This window comes from Leopardus geoffroyi, chromosome C1 (assembly GCF_018350155.1).
Source record: "Leopardus geoffroyi isolate Oge1 chromosome C1, O.geoffroyi_Oge1_pat1.0, whole genome shotgun sequence".
NCBI classification, from domain to species: Eukaryota; Metazoa; Chordata; class Mammalia; order Carnivora; family Felidae; genus Leopardus; species Leopardus geoffroyi.
The window spans coordinates 129,240,723-129,261,401 of NC_059328.1; the positions used below are offsets into that span (position 1 = coordinate 129,240,723).

The 20,679-nt window shown below is 39.1% G+C and overlaps 1 protein-coding gene across 2 annotated transcripts in view; it reads left to right on the top strand.

The window, feature by feature from the left end:
- Nucleotides 1-20,679, top strand: part of THSD7B (thrombospondin type 1 domain containing 7B) — a 1,583,569-nt gene that overhangs the window by 1,544,707 nt on the left and 18,183 nt on the right. For both annotated transcript variants that reach the window (XM_045479666.1, XM_045479668.1), the window contains 2 exons: nt 14,739-14,884; nt 20,211-20,370. In XM_045479666.1, coding sequence (XP_045335622.1) covers nt 14,739-14,884; nt 20,211-20,370 — 306 coding nt within the window. The remainder of the gene's footprint in view (nt 1-14,738; nt 14,885-20,210; nt 20,371-20,679) is intronic.

A 20,679-nucleotide genomic window follows, 5' to 3' on the forward strand; every position in this document is an offset into this window, starting at 1 on the left:
CCCACACTCTCAAAACAAATAAATAAACTTAAAAAAAGGAAAAAAATAAATGCCTTTCTGTACGCCATAAATTGACAAATAATCATAAGGCATGTTGACCAATTGGAGGCAACATGAGGCTGACCCACAGGGAAAGAGATATAGAACTTGGTCTTGTATGAGTCCTTTACTTCTAGGCAGAGGTTGCAAAACTGACTTGGTAACAGTGGCAGACACCAGAGAAGCTGCTAGACCAGTGGGACAGTGTTCGTTCAGAAGGTCATAAGCTCAACCAACCCAAAAAAATGTTGGCCTCCCTGGTTTTTGGAAGAAATATGTACTATGTAAGTATAGCTGACTCCTGTGTTGGGCAAACCCCCAAATCACAATCGCTTAATATCCTGACTGGAGACTAATTTGCCACTCACATAAAAGGAGGTGTTGCTTGCACTTTAAAAAGTCAATCAAGGACACAGGTTGATGGAGAATCTACCACTTTAATACAACCAATATTAGCTGAATGGTGCCATCCAGTTGGCTCTGTGCAGGTTTTTATGAGCCATTTTGGAAGTAGCATACATCCTTCCATCATCTATATTATACAAAATTTATTCTCATGTTCCCAGTTCAGTGCAAGATGGTTGAGCAGCAAATGTATTCTCTAGATGGCCAGTTATTCTTAGCAACAGTGTTATGCTATAGAGAAAAAGGAGTATACATCTGTGGTGAACAGATAGAAATCATGAACACAAGTTCCCAGGATGCTGGTGAGCAAATGATATGCAATGGCAAGGATTGAAGGGCAACTGATACTTAGGAGCTAGACAAATGGCTATATAGAGGGCACACCAGCACTGGGCCAAAGTAGGGACCAAGACATTGTCCATGGAAGAGAGCACAACAAGAGCATAATGGGAAAGCACAGACTTGTGGTTTAGGATAGGACTCTGGTCCTGAAAAAGAATTTTAATTTCTCACAAGGTAAACGTCAGAAAATTAGACTAGGGTCCTAGGGCAAAATCTTGTTGTATGATTAGGCACTAAGCAGAGGAGATGAAGGGAAGAATTGCAAGTTGCAGGAATCATGGAATCAAGATGGGAGGAGGGTACACCAAGACCTGCATCTGACTGTCAAACAGAAATACTTGGGAACAGATTCCTAGAAGCTCTGTGACTGGCCCACTGGCAGTAGTATATAGGCTAATTTCTGAGCTACTCTGAAATGAGTGTGCTGGCGTTGCCGATAATTCTCTGCCTCAGTTGGGATTGTCTGAGTAACTGTGGCAGGGTGCAGCCTGGAAAAGGGGCTCATCTGTGAACTGAGCTGTCAGATTTTGGAGAGGGTAGAGCAAAAAACAGTAGCTGAGATTTGTATTAGGAAAATGTGACTAAGGAAATTGAAAACTACTTCTGCAAAGAGCATCACTCACAATGAAAACGTGGGAGTCCAAATGCCCAATAATAACATGCCATTTTCCGCACAGTTGAGAGCCTGTAAAGAACCTCAGGAAAGCAAATGGCAAATCTTAAACCCAATATTTCAGTGACTGACCTGCTTTTCCTCAAATATTCTGATCAGCTGCATGGTGTAGTTTCCAACTGGGCATCCACTTGAAAGTTGGGTAAATCTAGGTTCAAATTGCAGCTATTTAGGCAGATTACTTAATCTTTCTGAATCTCAGTTTCTTTATCTATAAAATGGAATTTATGCACGCTGGAGGTGTTTTTGGTTTGAGAATTAAATGATATGAAGTATATGAACACCTAACACAGTAGTTGACACATAATAGGTGTTTATTTTATGTTAATTTCTGTCTCCATCTTCTTAGCTGCCAAGAGTAGAGAGGGTCATCGGACACTACTTAGGATCTTTTAAGGATTATCGTATAGACTTAGTCACTCTGTCTCCCAATCTCATTTCTCATCCTTTCACCCCATTCAAAATCACATTATGGTCACAGTATAAGTGTATTTTAAAATTGCAAATTTGTGGGGTGCCTGGGTGGCTCAGTCTGTTGAGTGTCCGACTTCAGCTCAGGTCATGATCTCATAGTTCATGGGTTCTAGCCCCATGTCAGCTTCTGTGCTGACAGCTTGGAGCCTGGAGCCTGCTTCGGATTCTGTGTCTCCCCCTCTGTCTCTGCCCCTCCCCTGCTCATGCTCTGTCTCTCTTTCAAAAATAAATAAATATTTAAAAATTTTTTTTTAATTGCAAATTTGAGGGATGCCTGCATGACTCAGTTCCTTAAGCAGCTGACTCTTGATTTAGGCTCAGGTCATGATCTCAAGGGTTGTGAGATCAAGCCCCACATCAGACTTTGCAATGGGTGTGGAATCTGCTCCTGGGGTGCCTGAGTGGCTCAGTCAGTTAAGTGTCCAACTTCGGCTCAGGTCATGATCTCGTAGTCTGTGAGTTCGAGCCCAGCATCGGGCTCTGTGCTAACAGCTCAGAGCCCGGAGCCTGCTTCAGATTCTGGATCTCCCTTTCTCTGCCCCTCCCCCACTCACATGGGTGGGTGGGTCGGTGTGTGTGCACACGTGCACTCTCTCTCAAAAAATGCAAATTTCAACAATTGTTTTCCTATTGACTTAAGAGTAATTTATTCATTAAACAAATACCCATGTGCCAGTTCTGGTTCACTGTGCTGGGGATTGCAGCACTGGGGGGAGGTAGATACTTGCCCTCTTCTCATGGAGTTTACAATGCAACTGAGCGACAAGAGACAGTAAACAAGCAAATAGGTAATACTGTATGTTGATGAGTTCGCTGAAGACATACAAATGAGAGATGTTTTTCACATTAATGATGTATTAAGTCAGAACAACTGGTTGCTCCTCTGTCCAGCAGTGACTCAGCCTGGTTATTCTACAGCTATAAGCACTGCAGTCTTGTCCTCATGGGTCTCTGGGAGGTGTGACTCTTATGGTGGTAAAGGGTAGCATGGAAAAGTAGAGAAAGGATGTGGTCCTATATTGCAAGCATGGTCCACAAAGACCTGTGGGATCTCACCTGTGCCTGCCTCTCTAGTCCCATCACCCTCCACTGGTGCATAGGCTCTCTATGCTCTAATACAGTATATTTCAGTCACATCCCTGAGTGTGGAGCATCTTACCATCACTGCACTACTGCCCCCTACTACTCTTAACTTGCATGCGTCAAATCACTTGCAATGTCTGCACGTCTGAGGGGCCAAACGCCGTTTGGGTTCTTCATGTGTGAATCCCCTCAGTTCCTATGAGCACAATAGGTGGCACATCGGAGGAATTTCAGTTAATATCTGTTATTGCCCAGGTGGCTCTGGATCATAGAAGAAAGCTGGAAGTGGAAGAGCCTGCAGGCTGGATCACAAGCCCAAAGGCAGCCAACCCCTGCCAGTGGCTGGTTTCCTGGCCCTCTAACTAAATGCATATGTCTTAGGTACATTACCTTGGAACGTATTCAATGCAAAGGAATCAGATCCGTTCATTATTATTTTTGTCTGGCAGTCCTAATTCTGCCACTGTACCAAGGCAGTGAAACATGACAGATCTCTGTGTCGTGCTAATATACTACCTTGACAAATAAGACCCCTATTTGTAAGTTTAGCATTAAAGTATTACTTTAATTTTTCAAGCAGTTCTGTTAGTGCTGTGGACTCCCCAGACCCTGGTTGTCTATTAGGAAGACAAAAACAAACAAATGAAAAAACATTTCCAAATCTGAATCCCACTATTGGAGAATTCTAGGCTATTAGAGTTTGAACTTAAATTCACCTTTTCTAAGCCAGAGAATAATAAACAAAGAGAAACAATCAAAGGTTTCCTAAGGAAGTAATTGTGTGAACTAAGGTACCAGTGGGATTAGGGAAGGAATGTTAACTACTTGGGAGAAATCAACTTGCATAAAGCACTTGGAAGTCATCTAAATAGTATACATTGATATTCAATATAGCACTGGTTACAAATCACCACTAGGTAGTTTCTAAAACTCCATTAGCATGACTTTTTGGAAATCCTTTCTTGACCTTTAGATGTCTTGATCTCCTGAATTGTCAGATGTAATAATACCTTTAAAAAAATTATTCCATAATCCTGATATCTGTCAAACCCTCCAGTGATCTAAATATGAATGTATTCCATTGTTCCTTTATGTATTCAACAAGGATTTGTAAAGTTTATACCTATTATCCTGGCACTTAACAGCGTCCTCTTTCATTGTCAACAGTGACAATGTGAAAAATAAATTATATGGTGACCATGCTATTTAGATGTCTGTTCTTGAAGGCAGGACTGTAGAAGTGTATTCCTATGATTTACGTATATACTCACTGGATGCTTTCTGAGCTTCAGGCATTCTCCCAAAAGCTGAAGCTACGCTGTGTATGAGACACATAAGATCCCAGGCAAAGACCCCTGACATTCAAAGTCCCACTGAATCCAGTGAAAAATTGGATGGCGATAACAAGACACACAGCAAGTAAACAAGGAAATAAACACAAAAATAACAGATGGTCAGGATGAAACCAGTGATGAAATCAAAACAGATCATGTGATGGGGAATAAGTAGAACAAGTGTTTTGCAAGGGAGTGAGGGATGAGGGAAGAAAGGCCACTGAAGAGCCAAAATCTATGTCAAAATTGAATGACAAGGTGCCATAGCTCTTATAACTGGTATTTTCTTTAGTAGGCTGCTCTTCAATTTCACAAGGATTTTTTGACTACCTGTTATATTCCAGCCTCGATGTCAGGACCCACAAACAAAAACCTAAAAATAAGCATTTTTCTAATTTGTGCCTGATTTCAATCTTAAAAAAATAAATAAATAAATTGAACAGTACAAAGAAGACTAGGATACATGGCCCTTGAATTTTTAAGCACCCACCCTCAGGATGGTGCTGAGACTGCCTTTGTGGTTGCATTATACCCATCAGCCCCCAAACTTTTCCCTGATTCCACTTAGGGCACCACTGTTCCCTGATCATCACCCACCCCTGCCACAAGCAGAGAGTAAGTGTTTCCAAAATGAGAGAATCGTGTATTTAGATCATGCCTTGATCCTCGCACAGCACAGCCTAAGAGCAATAAGCAATAAGCTCTTCTGGAGCTGAAGAGGTTGGAAACTATCATTGAAAAGCATCTGTGCCTTGTCTCTTCTGAGACAGCACACCAGTAGCTGTCTTTTGTTAGCCTCTTTCCTTTTTTCCTACTGGTGGTGGCAATGGGGCACAAGTCACGAGAGGAGATAGTTTATTTAGTCACATTAAAGTGGGCAAGCAAGTTGCATGGGAGTCTGACTCCAGCACCTGTGGCTCTTGGCTGACTGCTTTATCAGAAGTTCACACAGTTGTCTCACTTTCTGAATTCGCTGGCTGCCAGGCAAATGCTGGTGTGCTAGATGTCCTAGATGCTTCCCCGTGAGCCACACTTTGCTGTCAAACCCGCAGAACTACATTGATCTGGGGAGAGATTTTCAAATGAGCTCTTTCTCTCTTTTCCAAGTGTCTGGATTATCTCTTTAATGTACACCTGATGCTTGGCATATACTTTCTAATTGTGTTAAAGATTTCAAGGTCAGAACAGTTCGAATCCAATTTATTTCACCTTAGACAGAGACTGATTCTAAGCTTCCACTAAGGGATCTTTTTAGGTAGATTTCAAAGATCAAAGCTTGTAATAGAATAGCTTAATATTTGGATTAGTCATGTTCTTTGTTGAATTTTCATCAGTTCAGTGGAATGTAGAACTCCCTAAATTTAGCATTTCATGAATTATTTATCATTTAACCGATAACATTCTAAGAGTATTATTAATCTCAAACTGATTTTTCCTATTTCATATTTTTAATTCAATGTATAGGAGTTTTATATTTTCTATTTTATGTAATCCAGCCTGACTTTGTATCTCCCAAATGGCATATAATTTTTCTGTCAACTCTTCCCTATAATGAAAAAATAATATTGTGTTAACTCCAAAGTACCACAACTTAGTGATTTCCAGCATTTTTTTTTTATTTTAAGCAAAGGTAAGCTGGTAACCTTCATTTTTAGTATCTGTATAATATGTGATCAGTGTGGTATCCTTGAGCAGGCACAGTCCAATTGCTATAACAATTGAAAATTATATCAAGTAATTAGTTCCTATGACAAGAGAATAATAAGCTAAATTATAAAAATATAGAACGGGGAAAACCAAAGACCAGACAAGAAACCAGAAGATCTAGGTTTTCAAGTCGGGTCTTCTAATGGCAAGTCAGAGGACTTTGAACTAGTCTTTGCATAACTCATACTATTTATCTGTAAATGGATGAAATGTTAGAACATTTCATTTTTAACATGTATTGATCAGTGGCACAATTACTGGAGCCAGGAGTGTTTTCGTAACTTTTACAACAGTACTATAAAGGACAGGTATAACTTTACAGGTGAGGTGATAAGCAGTTAAATAATCTGCTCAAGGTCATGCAGCTTGTTATGGAGGAAAGATTTGAACCCATGTTCAGGTGTCTCCAAAGCCCCATTTTGCCCCTTTGCCTCTGACACCGTACTTGTAAATGTTCACGTTGTGTATATGGCCCTGTGTTGGGTGCTATATCACTTTATAAAAATTCTCCTAATATATACATATATTTAAAAATAAGCAGAAGAAATGGATCTCAGATTAGAACACAAAGGGCAGAGGCGCCTGGGTGGCTCAGTTGCTTAAGCGTCTGACTTTGGCTCAGGTCATGATCTCACAGTCTGTGGGTTTGAGCCACACGTTGGGCTTTGTGCTGACAGCTGAGAACCTGAAGCCTGCTTCGGATTCTGTGTCTCCCCTGCTCATGCTCTGTCTCTCTCTCAAAAATAAATGAACATTAAAAAAAATTTTAAAGAACACAAAGGGGCAGTAAGGGCTTTAAGAAGTCCCTCTGAATTTTCAGCCTCGTAAATATTTACTGGTTTCATAATCAACATTGTTGCATATTATCTGGTTTGTCTAATTGGAATATAGCTGCAGGAGCTAATATTACTGACAGGAAATGTGTGACTCTAACAGACAGAGTAGCTGCAGGATGGCTAAAATTACTCTCTCTGCCCTTCTCTTCTTGTGTCACATGGGGAACTTCTTATTGGGGTATTTCTGCCGTATGTAAGTTCTTACAGTGGTCCATCAAATTTTGTTAGCTTTTAATGGGACTGAAATGTGATTATTGAGAGTAGAACTAAAGATAGATGGCTAGAACGCATTAACAGAGAAGTCTGGAGCTCTTTATTGCCAAGCAATACCAAAGGTGCCTAATCTTCTATTCTTGGAAAGCCTACTGCAATCCATGATACCATGGTCGTCTCTTGATCTCTAAACCTGTGGTTCTGGCTTAGCATACCTCACTCCCAGATAGATGGTCATGGCTTGGACTAGTCTGCTTTACTGTGAAAATCTTCTGGAATCTTTATCTTACCTAAGTTGAGCGTTCTCTAGGATGACAGGTACATGGGTGCCTGAAGCAATTTCCAGATAGGCCAAGCAATCCCTCTGTAGGGGAAACCCTTGCACCATAGCTCTGAATGCAGAACTGTTTATCTTCCATTTATAACAATGCCAAACATAGGCCAAAGATCAGTCTTTAAGTTTCAGATGGGGACCAACATTTTTACTCATGTTGTTATATTAGAAAATAACACTGATCCTTTGGGTGCCTGGGTGGCCCAGTTGGTTACGCATCCAGCTTCAGCTCAGATCATGATCTCACAGCTTGTGAGTTTGAGCCCCACGTCGGGCTCTATGCTCACAGCTCAGAGCCTGGAGCCTGCTTTGGATTCTGTGTCTCCCTGTCTCTCTGCTCCTCTTCTGCTCTCTGTCTCTGTCTCTCTCAAAAGTAAGTAAACATTAAAATTTTTTTTAAAAATAAAGAACCTTGACCCCAAATCCATGTCCACCAGAGTATATATTTAAAACAATATTTACACTTAAATTTGGATAAAAAAATCTAAGCAATATTTGTTTTCACTTTTTAAGTAGACTTCACACCACCTGTGGGGCTTGAACTCACATCCCTGACATCAGGAATCATATGCATTACCAATTGAGCCAACCATATGCCTCTAAATGATATTTGTTAAGAGAAGTAGTAGATGGCAGTATAAAGAGCCCTATGAAATCAACTGAACATTTTAGACAATGTAGTAAGTTTCCACTGCTTTCAGAAATTTAGTGACAAGTACTCAAAAGCAAATAAAGAGCTATCAGAGTGGAAGGTGTTAATACTATAATTTTAATTACTTTTTACTAAAGGAAAATATGAAATGTATGAACGCAGGTAGAACATTTATTGTAGAGGGTAGGCCTAAGTACACATCTCAGACTTGTCTAAGTGTCCTAACAATTACACTGTAGCATCTGACACCTGATTTGGACCAGATGAGATCCTGGGAAAGCACATGCTTTTGGAATAAAATAGACCTTTTTTTCCAATCCTGCTAGCTGCGTGATTTTGAAGAAAAAAAAAGTTTTGTATATATATAACTTCTCTGAGCTTCAACTTATGAACTGAGAGTATTAATAATTGTGTCTGAATCAGAGTCTGAGATCGGGATTCTTGTTGAAGTGATTTATTTGAGGGTAGTGGGGAGAACAGGTGTTCTCAGGGCAATGGGAGCAAAGCAAGCAGAATAAGGAAGGGAGAAGAATGAAGCAAGAATATTCTATATCATCTCTGTATCAAAGAAGATTGTATTCACTTATGTAATTTAGTCCCTCCCTCTATAATAAAGGATACTTTTGTAATGACAGAAGGTATTATACAATAAATTATCTTAGCCAGAGACATACGTGATTACTATTAATAGATTGGCATGACCAGCTGTTAATGAGGTTTTTTAGTATCCCCTTTCTTCTTTTTCATTTATTTTGTCATCTGCTAGAATTAGCCACTACTAACCTTAGGTAGCAGGCACCAAAACCTTAAGAATGAATCCATAGGAGGAAATACTTAAAAATGGAAACATTGTACTCAGTACCCTAATTGTTGGGTGCATATCAGAAAGGATGACCATCAACTTGAGATTGGCGACATTGAGCCCCAACCATGGTCAGCCCCTTGTAGTTACTTGTCAGCTCTGGAAGACCAACCTTGCCAACAATTGTGCATATGCCTTGAAAAGTCAAATCCTATTCAAAAGAAATAATTCCATGGTGGAAATCAAACCACTCTTAATATTCAGATAACATGGCATATGCACAAAGTGACTTTATCTACCACTAATACTGTATTTACACATCTACAGTGCATCAGGGTTTATGGGTATGTTCATATGAATTGTTCATATGAATTGCTCATATACTCTAATGAACTATTTAAGGTTAAATAGGTATGTTCTTTATTGCTCTATTATTCTTATATTTCCTTTTCTACTTTCCCCTACATACATACTTTGCACTGTTTGTCTGGGTCATATTCAAACTGTCCAGAGCTGCTATCAAAACCATAATTTTCAGTTCATCCAATGACTATGTATCAGGGACACAGAAGAACTGTTGTTTGAAGCATGCCACTGTAAAGGTACATGGTGGCTGACTCCTCGTATCTGAAAGTATGGTCAGAGAACCATTGCATTTGACTCCATTTCCTTTTATGAATATAGAAATTGAGAAATATTTGAATAGTTTTGAGAGCTTTTTACTGCTTTAATTTTCTACATCCACTTTGTCAGTGGAGCCTCAGAGTAAAGTCTGAAGACTGCTGAGTTCAATGGGAGTGTAATCTGGTCTCATATGCTTTAAATCTATATGCAGATTCCAATATAGGCCTCTGTGTGTGTGTGTGTGTGTGTGTGTGTGTGTGTGTGCATGCATGTGTGCGCATGCGCACGCACATGTGTGTGTTACAACTCATATGCCTCCCTGTTTGCTTTTTTTTTTCTGGAGTTCTTACCATGTAATTCATTTTCCTTTATTGCAAGTAATTATTGCCAATTTAAGTGTAGGCCCAATCTCACTGTTGCTCTTAATGAGTTCCCAAAATTCCTCAAGGGAGGAGAGGAAAAGGCTTAGAGAGAATTCCTGGCAAACTTACCCTACTGTAATTTGGGTCTTTATTAAATTGAAAACATATTTTATAAGGCAGTGCTTTTCTCTCTTTTATAGCTTGAAGAGTAGATGAATAGAGAGTCCATTTCTATTTCTACATCTCCTTGGTACTGCTCATGAAGCATCCTGTCTATAGTTACTATTGAATTCAGGTTCCAAATAGATTCCAAGTCCCATGTCTAATACTATTTAAGAACATAAACCCAAACAAGAGGAGTGCAACAGAGTGTCCAAGAAAATTGCCCCATTTTCAGATTTGAAGCATCAAGATATGCACAGTAGCGACCTTCACTCTTACTCTGAGGGCAGAAGGAATCCAAGCTAGAGTGGAAGGGGTTTAGTGAGTTGGGACCAGGCTGAAACATTAGTAGGAGTTTCATAGTTATACCCATTTCATGTCATAATCCCCATAGAATACAGGTAGAAGCAGCCAGGGCCAATTCTAGGAATGGATATGAAATAGGCGTTGTTAAAACAGATGGTTAAAAAAAGAAGTTTCAACAACCACCTACTCTATTTTTGATACATTGTTAAGGTGGCTTATATGATATTTTTTGATTGATATAACCAACATGAGGTGACTCTAAGGAATCTTCATCATCTCAGTATTTTTCACCTGAATCAGCATAATTGTGAGTTCTGAAGGAAGCCAGTCCCTTTATAATATCAAAATATTCATGAACGAACTGACCATTTATTTATGAAGCCATCCTCCAACCAATGACCTTTCTCCACTGATACATGTTGTGTCACTGCATCAGAGTATTCGTTGGTCAGTCTCTAGCTGAAAACAGAGTATGTACCCAGAACAAAGGGATACAAAATGCAATAGTCCGTACACCAAAGATAAACTGGAGTTCTTGAGAAAACTGGTGAAAAGTGAGGTGAAAGCCAAAGATTATGATGATCAAACTACAAAAGCCAGTCATGAAACAATGCATCTTTTATAGGGTAATCACCACATTATATAAGAAGTATCAGTAGCTGATTTATCATTTGTTCTCATGATCGCAGGGTCGCCATCATCATCTACACGGTAGTTGACAGTAGATCAAATAAAACTACTTGCATACTTTTCAGTTCCAGAAAAAGTCCCATTTAGACTTTTATTATTTATTAAAAATAATTTGATTCCTATTTAAACAGATGCATTTTTAAGTGGCATTTTCCTCAGCATGAGTTATCCTCAGATAATAAGGACTTTTTGTATATTTTACAGAAGAGGAAATTCATGCTCAGAGGAGTTAAAATACTTCCATGCGCTCACATCATTTACAAGCTGTTAATTTGAGAGAACTGTTTCCAACTGGAGAATTTTGATGCCAAGTCCAGGTTTCTTTTCACCATACATCCACTATTTTAAAATTCTCTTTCTCTTATATACTATATCACATCGTAACTTTAAACATCTTTAATTTGGCCACATTTTCACTCCCCACCCCCCCCCCCCCACATGAAAATTCACTATCACCAAAACCATTTCTTCAAGAGTTTCATTTTAGGGTTCATTTTGGAACAAACAGTGTTGAGAAATGTTGCTTAATTGAATATTCCATCCATTCTGATGTTTGGAATCCCAGGCAAGTTTAGACTACCACCACTGGAGATGGCAGGCCTCCTTGTTGATACCGTCTGTATTCCATGTAGCTAAATTTAATACTTACAACTTCAGGATGTGTGAAAGAGTGCTTAATTTGAGGGGCAATTTCTCTGATTATTTAATTTATACAACCCAAATCCCTGACTTAAAAAAGAAACTTAATGAAAGATATCAAGTACCCACAGAAACCTTTTACACACTCATGCTTTCATTAGCAATATTTTTTCTCATTGAACTTTAATACTCGCCTTTTAAACATGACAGTATACTTCAAAATGTAGGATTATTATATACTCTTTGATTTTAAAATGTTCTTGGTAGTAACTGGCACTGTTTGAAAATCTTATTTTTCCATTAGGATAACAAAAGGCAGAGAAATCATACGGCTGTGCTTACAATGAATGGTTTTAAGACTTGATTATTTCAGAAAATAATAGCATCATTTTTTTTTCTGTTGAATACTTTAGGTCCCCCCGCACACACACATACCTCTATGCCCAGCAAAAGGTATATCACTTTAATAGAAATAAATGAAACGGTTCTAAAGTAATGGCCATCTGCATGTCATCAATTCAAGAACAAATTTGAAATTATTTGGTTAAAATGAAATAGAGCCTCTTTAGCTGTGATAAAGGCAACACTGCACTGTTATTATTCTTACAACAATTTATGGAACAGAATGGAATTATAATGACATTTAGGGTAGTAGGCATTTAGGTCAAGAGAATACACGTAAAGATTATTATAAAACTGAAGAGTATTTAAGCAAGAATTAATGTAAAATACCAAATGTATTCACCAAGTAGAGACAACATTTCATACAAATGATGTCCAAATGGTATTACTTGATTTGAGTGATGCTGGGTAGAACATCATTTCAAAAATGCATTCTACATAGGAACTCAGCACCCAAGAAGAATGGGTAGATTCTGTTATTCACCAAGCACAGGTTATTGTTGACTCAAGGTTTACTGTCATCCAAAGTTCCTTTTATCTTTTGCATAAAAGGCAGTGGTAAGTAGTTCTTCTTGCTCTCTCACCTCAGGGCTAATACAGTAACCTCTGGAGCAAAACTTCCTGGGTTTGAATCCTGTTCTGCAGCTTACTAGTTTTTTGACCTTAGACATCTGACTGAAACTCTACCTCATTTTCCTTACCCACAATATGGGAAATAATAGAATTTTCCTTGAGGGTTGTTATGATTCTTCACTATGTAAGTATTTAGAATAGTGCCTTGTATATGGTACCTGGTCAACAATTGTGTTGACATATCATCACACATTTTCAGATACCACATAGATAATTTATGAAAATATGAATTGTACAAATATTCAGTTAGTACTTAATGTGTATGAAATACCGTGTTAAGGACAGAAGCCGAAGCCTGAAGGCATAGAGAATACAGTGATTAGAACTTCCTAGTTTTCTTCAAAAGGTCTTCTCAGACCAAATTGGTTTACTACAAAATCAATAATATTCTGGTGGCCAGTAAGAGGTCTAGTCCACTGAAAGGTGAGTCACTCTTACTTGTCTCCAAACTTGAGAGCATCTGAGAATTATTCCTATCCAGGGCTTTCAGGTGAATTCTGTGTTGAAGTCATCACTTGCTTTCCATTTTATTATTATTATTATTATTATTATTATTATTATTATTATTATTTTAGAAAGGGAGGGGTGGAGGAGGAGAGAGAGAAAATCTTAAGCAGCTTAGCATGAAGCCCGAAGCTGGATGGCTCTCAGGACCTGAGCTGAAGTCACAGTCAGATGCTCTATGGACTGAGCCACCCAGGCACCCCCTAGTTTTCCCTTTTTCTTAACCTATAATTCTAGAATCTTTGGCATTGACTAAAAGACCCCATTTAAATAGCCTATTCTTCTTCTGGTTCCCCCTGTTCCAGCCACTTTGGCTTTCTGTCAGTTCTTCAGACAGGTTTTGCTACTTTGCATCTCATGACTTCTTCACATGCCCTTTCTTCAGCATGAGACACTTTCTGTATATCCTGTCTGGCTGACTCCTTCAGATTTCTACTTAAAGGTCAGCTGCTCATGGAAATGTTCTCTGATTCCTTCCCAGACTGGCATATATCCCCATAACATGCTCTCAGAGAACCCTGGGTTTTGTTGTTGTTGTTGTTGTTGTTGTTGTTGTTGTTTATCACAAATACAATTATACAGTTAACTTTATAACAACAGTGGAAGGACATCATAGTCACAGATAACTATCCACACAATAGTACCTCATCAACAAAGAAGAGTAAGGACAGGAGTGAGTCCGGGAAAGAGCAAGAGAAAAACACAGACATTTACATTCTGTCCACTCTCCCCCTTCAACAGACTTATGACCTGATGCCCATAAGTGGCCTTAAAATGACATGGGAGCCCTGCTCTTTCTTGGCTGTTCCCATTAACCAATTTTATTTTTTTATTAAATGAAACATATTTGAACATATTTTTCAAACCTCATGCCTCCTTGACACAAGCCAACAACTTAATCTTGTACTCAGTTAAAAAAGAATTTGGCTCTAAACTGTAGGAAAATTATCCATGTTGAATTAATTGAGAGATACTCTGGAGATCTTGGGGTGGCACCTTCCTAAGGAATTTTCTAAGGTAATTTGGGTTGTGTGCAAATTTTTACCCTACCTGCTAATTTAGAACCTAACAAGAAAGATGCAACTCTATTTTTAATATTTCTAATCTTGGCCTAAAGTACAAGGTCTAAAAGGGCAGAAGCTACATCAATTTCATCACTGTATCCCTGGCACATAGGATGCCTGGATCATACTGGAGCTTAATAAATATTTGTTGAATTAATTAACATTCCACCAATGTTTATAGGATCAGTCTATTTGGGCAACAATATAGTTTGGAGTTGGAAAAACTAAAGAAGTAGAAGGCAGACAGAACTACAGAACCTTAATCATTATGCAGACTTCATAGACCCTGCATGCCCATAGGAACCTAAATTAAAATAGCAGAAAAACTGAGAGCCAGACATGACAAAGTTCAGTATATTTTAATGAAGACTTACGTATGGAAGGCAACATTCTGTCTTTTAATTCACTTTCTAAGCCAGCCTGTAAACAAAAAGCTAACACCTTCCTTATCCTTTTAGGTCGAATGAGCCGGACTCGATTTATCATTATGCCAACTCAAGGAGAAGGACGGCCATGCCCCACAGAGCTTACCCAGCAGAAAACCTGCCCAGTGACGCCCTGCTACAGCTGGGTCCTCGGCAACTGGGCTGCATGCAAATTGGAGGTAGGTCATGTAATGATACTTAAAGAAATCTTCTTAGTATGCCTAAAGCATCTGTCTGGTCAACCTGTGTGCTGATGGAATAAATTTCACAGCACCAGGGGCCTGTACAATGTACTTTTATGCAATAGAGCACATGCAAAAATACAACCAAATGACTTAACCTCATGCCAAGTGTTGTCGCTAGGAAAATAGCCATTCATTAGTCACTGATCCTAAAAGGGTCATGGGACTTTCATTCTCTTAGGCATTCTCAAAAATACCATGTTATCTTCTTGGCTTATTGAAAATATCAAAGTATTATTTAATTAGGTAAAAGCCTGATGCTATGGCACAGCTTGCTGTGGAATGTATTTCTTAAAGCGTACTTTTAGGCTTAGACAAAATCTTGCATATGGGCAGAAAATCAAAAGTGTATGAAAGTTATATTTTAACATTATTACACGAACCAAGGTTACTACACTTTCCTCAATGATTACTTTTTTATTGACCTGAAATATAAATGCCTAGCAACATCATCATATATCACATACCCAGAGCTTTTGCTGGATCAGCAAAGATCTCCTACTGCATTTTCTCTCTGGTTTCTAATGTAAGAAAAAGCACATTGATTTTTTTTATTCTCTTATTTTACTAGTTTTTCCTTCAGTTCATATTCCAAAGCACATTTTAATTAGGTAACAATAATTGTGATTAAGCATTAAGAAATCTGCCGAGTATTCTCATAGAGATGTTTAGTGTTCCTGTCAGGATGACATTGTCATGCAGCATTACTATCTTGCAGAAGTTAAATGCCCATGTATTTTAATAAGTCCCAGAGGAACAAAATTGTGTGGTACATTTGTTCAGTCTCCTTTTTACAGAAAATAAGATAATCATGCTCATTAATTCAATAGTAACCTAACATTACTGAATCTGAATACTTTGCCTACCAGTCTAAAATCTTCTTTCCTAAATCTTAAGCAATTTTTAAATGCTGCTTGGAATCACAATAAAAAATGGAAGGAGTAGTTTTCCTTATAATTGTAATAACTGTTGACAGAGTAGAGAAAATAAAGAATTCAGGAACCCATTGCAGGGCAATAGAGAAAACAGTTGGCGGGAGAGAAAGAAGGGTATAAGACTGAGAAAAACCCCATGCTCTAAGTCTTGCCAGGCATACAACTACTACTCTACCTTAACTGTTCCTTTTGTACCTTCCCTTTTGATCTCCTCAGGTATAAAGAGCTTTTTTTTAATATGCAAGTCTGCCAACTTGTCCCATGGGGATATTATGGGGGACATGCCAAATGTACTGTTTCATTTTGCTCTCACATAACTGAGTTCTTGCCAGAACCACAGGAGCAAGAGTGGCGAGTTGTGAACATTTTCTGTAGAATTGCCAGTGAGGGTTAGGGATTGTAGCATCCTTTGGAGATACCCAGGCTTGGAGACCCTGGAGACCCTAGTAGCAGGAGTATCCAGAAATTTTAGAGATGCTTCCATTTTCTAGACAAGGTTATTCTTGTTCACTGACACTTCCAGTCAGGAGGAAATGCTGCAGTTTAACTTAATTCAGGCAAAGCTCTCAAAAAACAAGTCTAGGTAGTGAATTGTTCTGGGGTGGGCACCTTACCGGAACAGGGCCAGTCAGCTTTCTTCCCTAAGAATTTGGAATAGTATTGGATCTGTTCAAAGATTGTGTATCCGGGTACTCTTGCTGCATTTTCCTGCCCTGTAGATAAAATAAGTAACTCTGAAGCAAACGCGGACAAAGAAGGTGCCACACAAAAAGAGGAGGCAAAAAAGAAAGGGAATCATGATGATATGAGTTGAATTTTGCCTGAGTTCAAGGTGCATTTCCGCTTTTTCTGAAGCCTGTGAACTCTTTGTGAGACAGATAATTCAGTATCTCTTTAGCGGGTTGCCTTTTCTTAAATGTATATGTAAACAGAGTTTGGAATTACTGATTAAAATACATGTGGGCCTCTGCACACAAAGGCAGATCACGTCTCTCACAGCTGCACTTCTCCTCGTCCTGGCTACCCTTACCTGCCAAATAACAGGTTGGGCGCTCATTCACTGAGGGTGGTAGTGATGTCCAAGTGGCTGACTGCCATCCAATGGATCAAACCATCAGAGAAGCTACAATAGGGCACAGTGGATGTAGCAAAATCCCACTAACATAGAAAGAGATTAGCAAAACGAAGTGTTTATCCTTAGGCTTCGCTTTTATTTTTTAGTGTTGTCTAGCTCTTTCTATCCAAATTCCTCAGTTGATAACATGTATCTACACATATGTTCATGAATCTGTTGTACGGGCTCAGACTCCCAGAGTCTAACAGGCTTAATGTTGGCCAAGGTTCTGCCAGTTCCTAACTCTGCCATTTCTGCCAAATCTGTAAACTCTCCAAGTCTGTTTTTCTTACCTCTATCAGGAGAGTAGAAATAGTACCTGTTTTTTTCTGGGAGTTTTTGGTAGGAATTAGAGAGTTTATATACAGTGCATACCTTGGTACCTGACATAAATTAAGAGCTCAATAAATTGTAGTTGCTATTATAATTTTGATTAAGACTATGATTATGATTATTATTACCATCTGCCTCTCCACATCTGGAGAGTATACAAAACATCCATCAATGATGCGGACAGTGGAGAGTCAGCGAGAGAATCCTCACTTGTTGATATTCTTGCTCAAAGAAGCCTGGGTCTACTTTCAGTCTCTTAGTGTGGAAAGCTTCATGAATGACAGTGAGTGAATGCTTGCCTTATGAATGAAATTATCATTCTAATGCTGATTTCTCTTCATCTTACGGCTGCTGTTGTCAAAGATATAGGAGATTAAGGTTGAATATGGGTACATACTAGGAACACATTCTTGTTTGTCTTGGTTTTTATTTTTTATTTATTTATTTTTTTTTTAAATTTTTTTTCAACGTTTATTTATTTTTGGGACAGAGAGAGACAGAGCATGAACGGGGGAGGGGCAGAGAGAGAGGGAGACACAGAATCGGAAACAGGCTCCAGGCTCTGAGCCATCAGCCCAGAGCCTGATGCGGGGCTCGAACTCACGGACCGCGAGATCGTGACCTGGCTGAAGTCGGACGCTTAACCGACTGCGCCACCCAGGCGCCCCTGTCTTGGTTTTTAAAGGGATCCCTGATGTAGACTTGTTTCCTGTCACTTTTCACACTCCCATCTCCTGGAATGTCAAACAAAACTCTAATCAACTGCATCTTCTGTTACCTGAGGTTTCAGAAGGCAAATTTCATACACTGCCAAGTCTTCAGAATCTTCTTTTCAAGTACTCTATAGAGAAACATACAGCTTAGACAATTCTGTAATGGATCCATCATCCAGAATGATAACTTATAAAAGAGAACCCTCTCCGCAAAAAGAAATTCAACTTACACTAGTTATTTTCCACTTTAGAGAGTAAACACTTATTAGAGGATTTGCCTTAAATGAATCTACTGTGTCTGGACTTTGAACCTCTACTTATCTCCCAAAAAATGCACTCAGGTCAAAATTAGGGTGCATTTATTTGAAAGCTTCACAACAGCCACAAAAATTATTATAGCAATTATGAAGTATTGATAAATCAGTTGTGTGAATTGCCATCTTAAACAATTGTTAATCCTTGTGAAAAAATCTCTAGAAGCAAAGGGGATACTCCCCAATTTATGTGCCTATTCAGGTTTTTAAGCTTTAAATGGCTACAACTTGGACCTCCCCTAAGTTGTACCTTTTCTTTCTTGACAGTATGTCTTTAAATCATAATTTTCTTGTTATGTCAAGAATTTTTCTCAACAGCCACTCTGTAACATCGTGTACCTCTAGCAGTCTGCCCACAACCTGCCCTTGGCATTCAGCAGTTGCTGCCACACGGCCTTGACCTGATCGGTTCTCAGCTGGCCTTCCAGTCCCCAGACCCGTTCCATGCCCTGGCACGCTGTCATGACTACTTTAGCTGACCACCTCATCCTGCTTTGCTTCTGCCACAAAAGTCCATAAAAGCTCCAAAGCCTAAGAAAGGCCATTTCTGGCCCCTTTAGGGGGCAGGGCATAAAAAGAACATGAACCCCAGTTTCCCAGTGCAAAGCAGTTTTCACATTGTCACCTAATAACGGGTTAGTGGATTATAGCATGTGGTATCCCTGACTGCAGTAACAGAGGTGCAGAGGTGGGAGCTCTCTCTCTAGCTTTTTCTCTCTCCACCTCTCCCACCACATGAGCAGGAGTCATGAAAACTCCAGCTCTTACACTGACTTCTGGATTTTTTGGAAATTGAGCAACACACCTTGGAAGTTTAGTGGAGTTAATACTGACTGGGATTGCTTCCCTCCCCCATCTTGGATGGTATTGAGGCATGTGACCACATGGCCTGTTTGGAAGATATGGGTGACCAAGAAACCAGCTGTGTTTACTTGTGAAGTTGAGGCCAGCTTGGTAACATACTACCTTTTATTTGCTTTCCCTATGTTTCTGCTCTAGATCTTTACTCTCACTCTGCCATCCTAGGATCTCACCTCCTTAGCATAGAAGCTTTGCCTTAGGCTTTGTTTTCTAAGCTATTTATGGAAAAACAGAGATACTGTCTAGAGTTATCCAAATATCCAGTGGACTTCCTTTTGAAGTATGAGCACTTGACAAAAACTGAGGTGAAAATACTGATGAGTATCTGCCAAAAATGTTATAGTAGGAAACTTTTCATCAGGCAGATGGTTAGGTCAAATAACCACAAAGAGCTTTCTAGTTCTAAGCTTCTGTTTCTGTGAGACATTGCACAAAATTTTTTTCTAATTGCCCAAAAAATCTGAGTGTGACTTGTATTAAATATCTTCAAAGAACATTATTTAACACAGAAGGCATGCTGGGAAAACAACTTCATGTGGCAAGAGAGAAAATCAGTGTTTTATTGAGAACTCCAACCTAATCCATATGAGAAAGAACTGAATTCCCTACAAAAGGAAAACCAGCAAAGTAAAAGAGAAATGTATGCCCTATGGCTGTACATACTCTCTTGGGGAGTGATTATGGATTAGGTTATTTTAATACATACACCTAGACAAATTTCGTATGTTTTTTTTTTTTTTTCAATCCTGGCTGAGTTCCAAAATGAATCATCAGAGTCTGAGTACATACCTTCCATGGAATAAATTTGCATTTCTACTTTAGCTTCTCTTTCAGCTCTAGGAGGATTACTTAGTGATACTTTATTGTCAACAGTTGAAAGATAACTCCCAAGAGGAGGAAGCTGTGGATTTTCTTGGGCAAGAGGTGGCAGGAGCCAAAAAATACTGTGAGATGCTAATTGGGTAATTGTAACAGCATCCTTTCCTTTCTTAGGGTGGAGACTGTGGGGAAGGAGTCCAGATCCGCAGTTTCTCCTGTGTGGTCCACAATGGTTCAGTCTCTCACTCAGCTGTAAGTGTGGACGAGGCACTGTGTGGAGAAATGCCCTTTCAAGACACCATCCTGAAACAGCCATGTTCTGTGCCTTGCCCAGGTATGCGATTTTAAATGATTGGGAGGGACTTCCCTGGTGATTTTAATTTTTTTTTTTTTTTTTGGAGAACGTCTAATTAAAGTTGAAATTTCATATTAGCCACAATAAAAATGCAATAAAGTTATCACTTTATAATATCCTTACAGCTTCAATGGAGGCAGAGTAGGTAAGGGGCAAAAAAGCACTGGAGTTGGAAATTTAAGAAGTTAAAATCTTTGTCACATCACTGGTGTTTGCCAGAGACATAGAGTCTAGTGCTTTGAACCTAAGTTTGCTACATCTAGAAAATGTGTTAATAATGCCTAACCT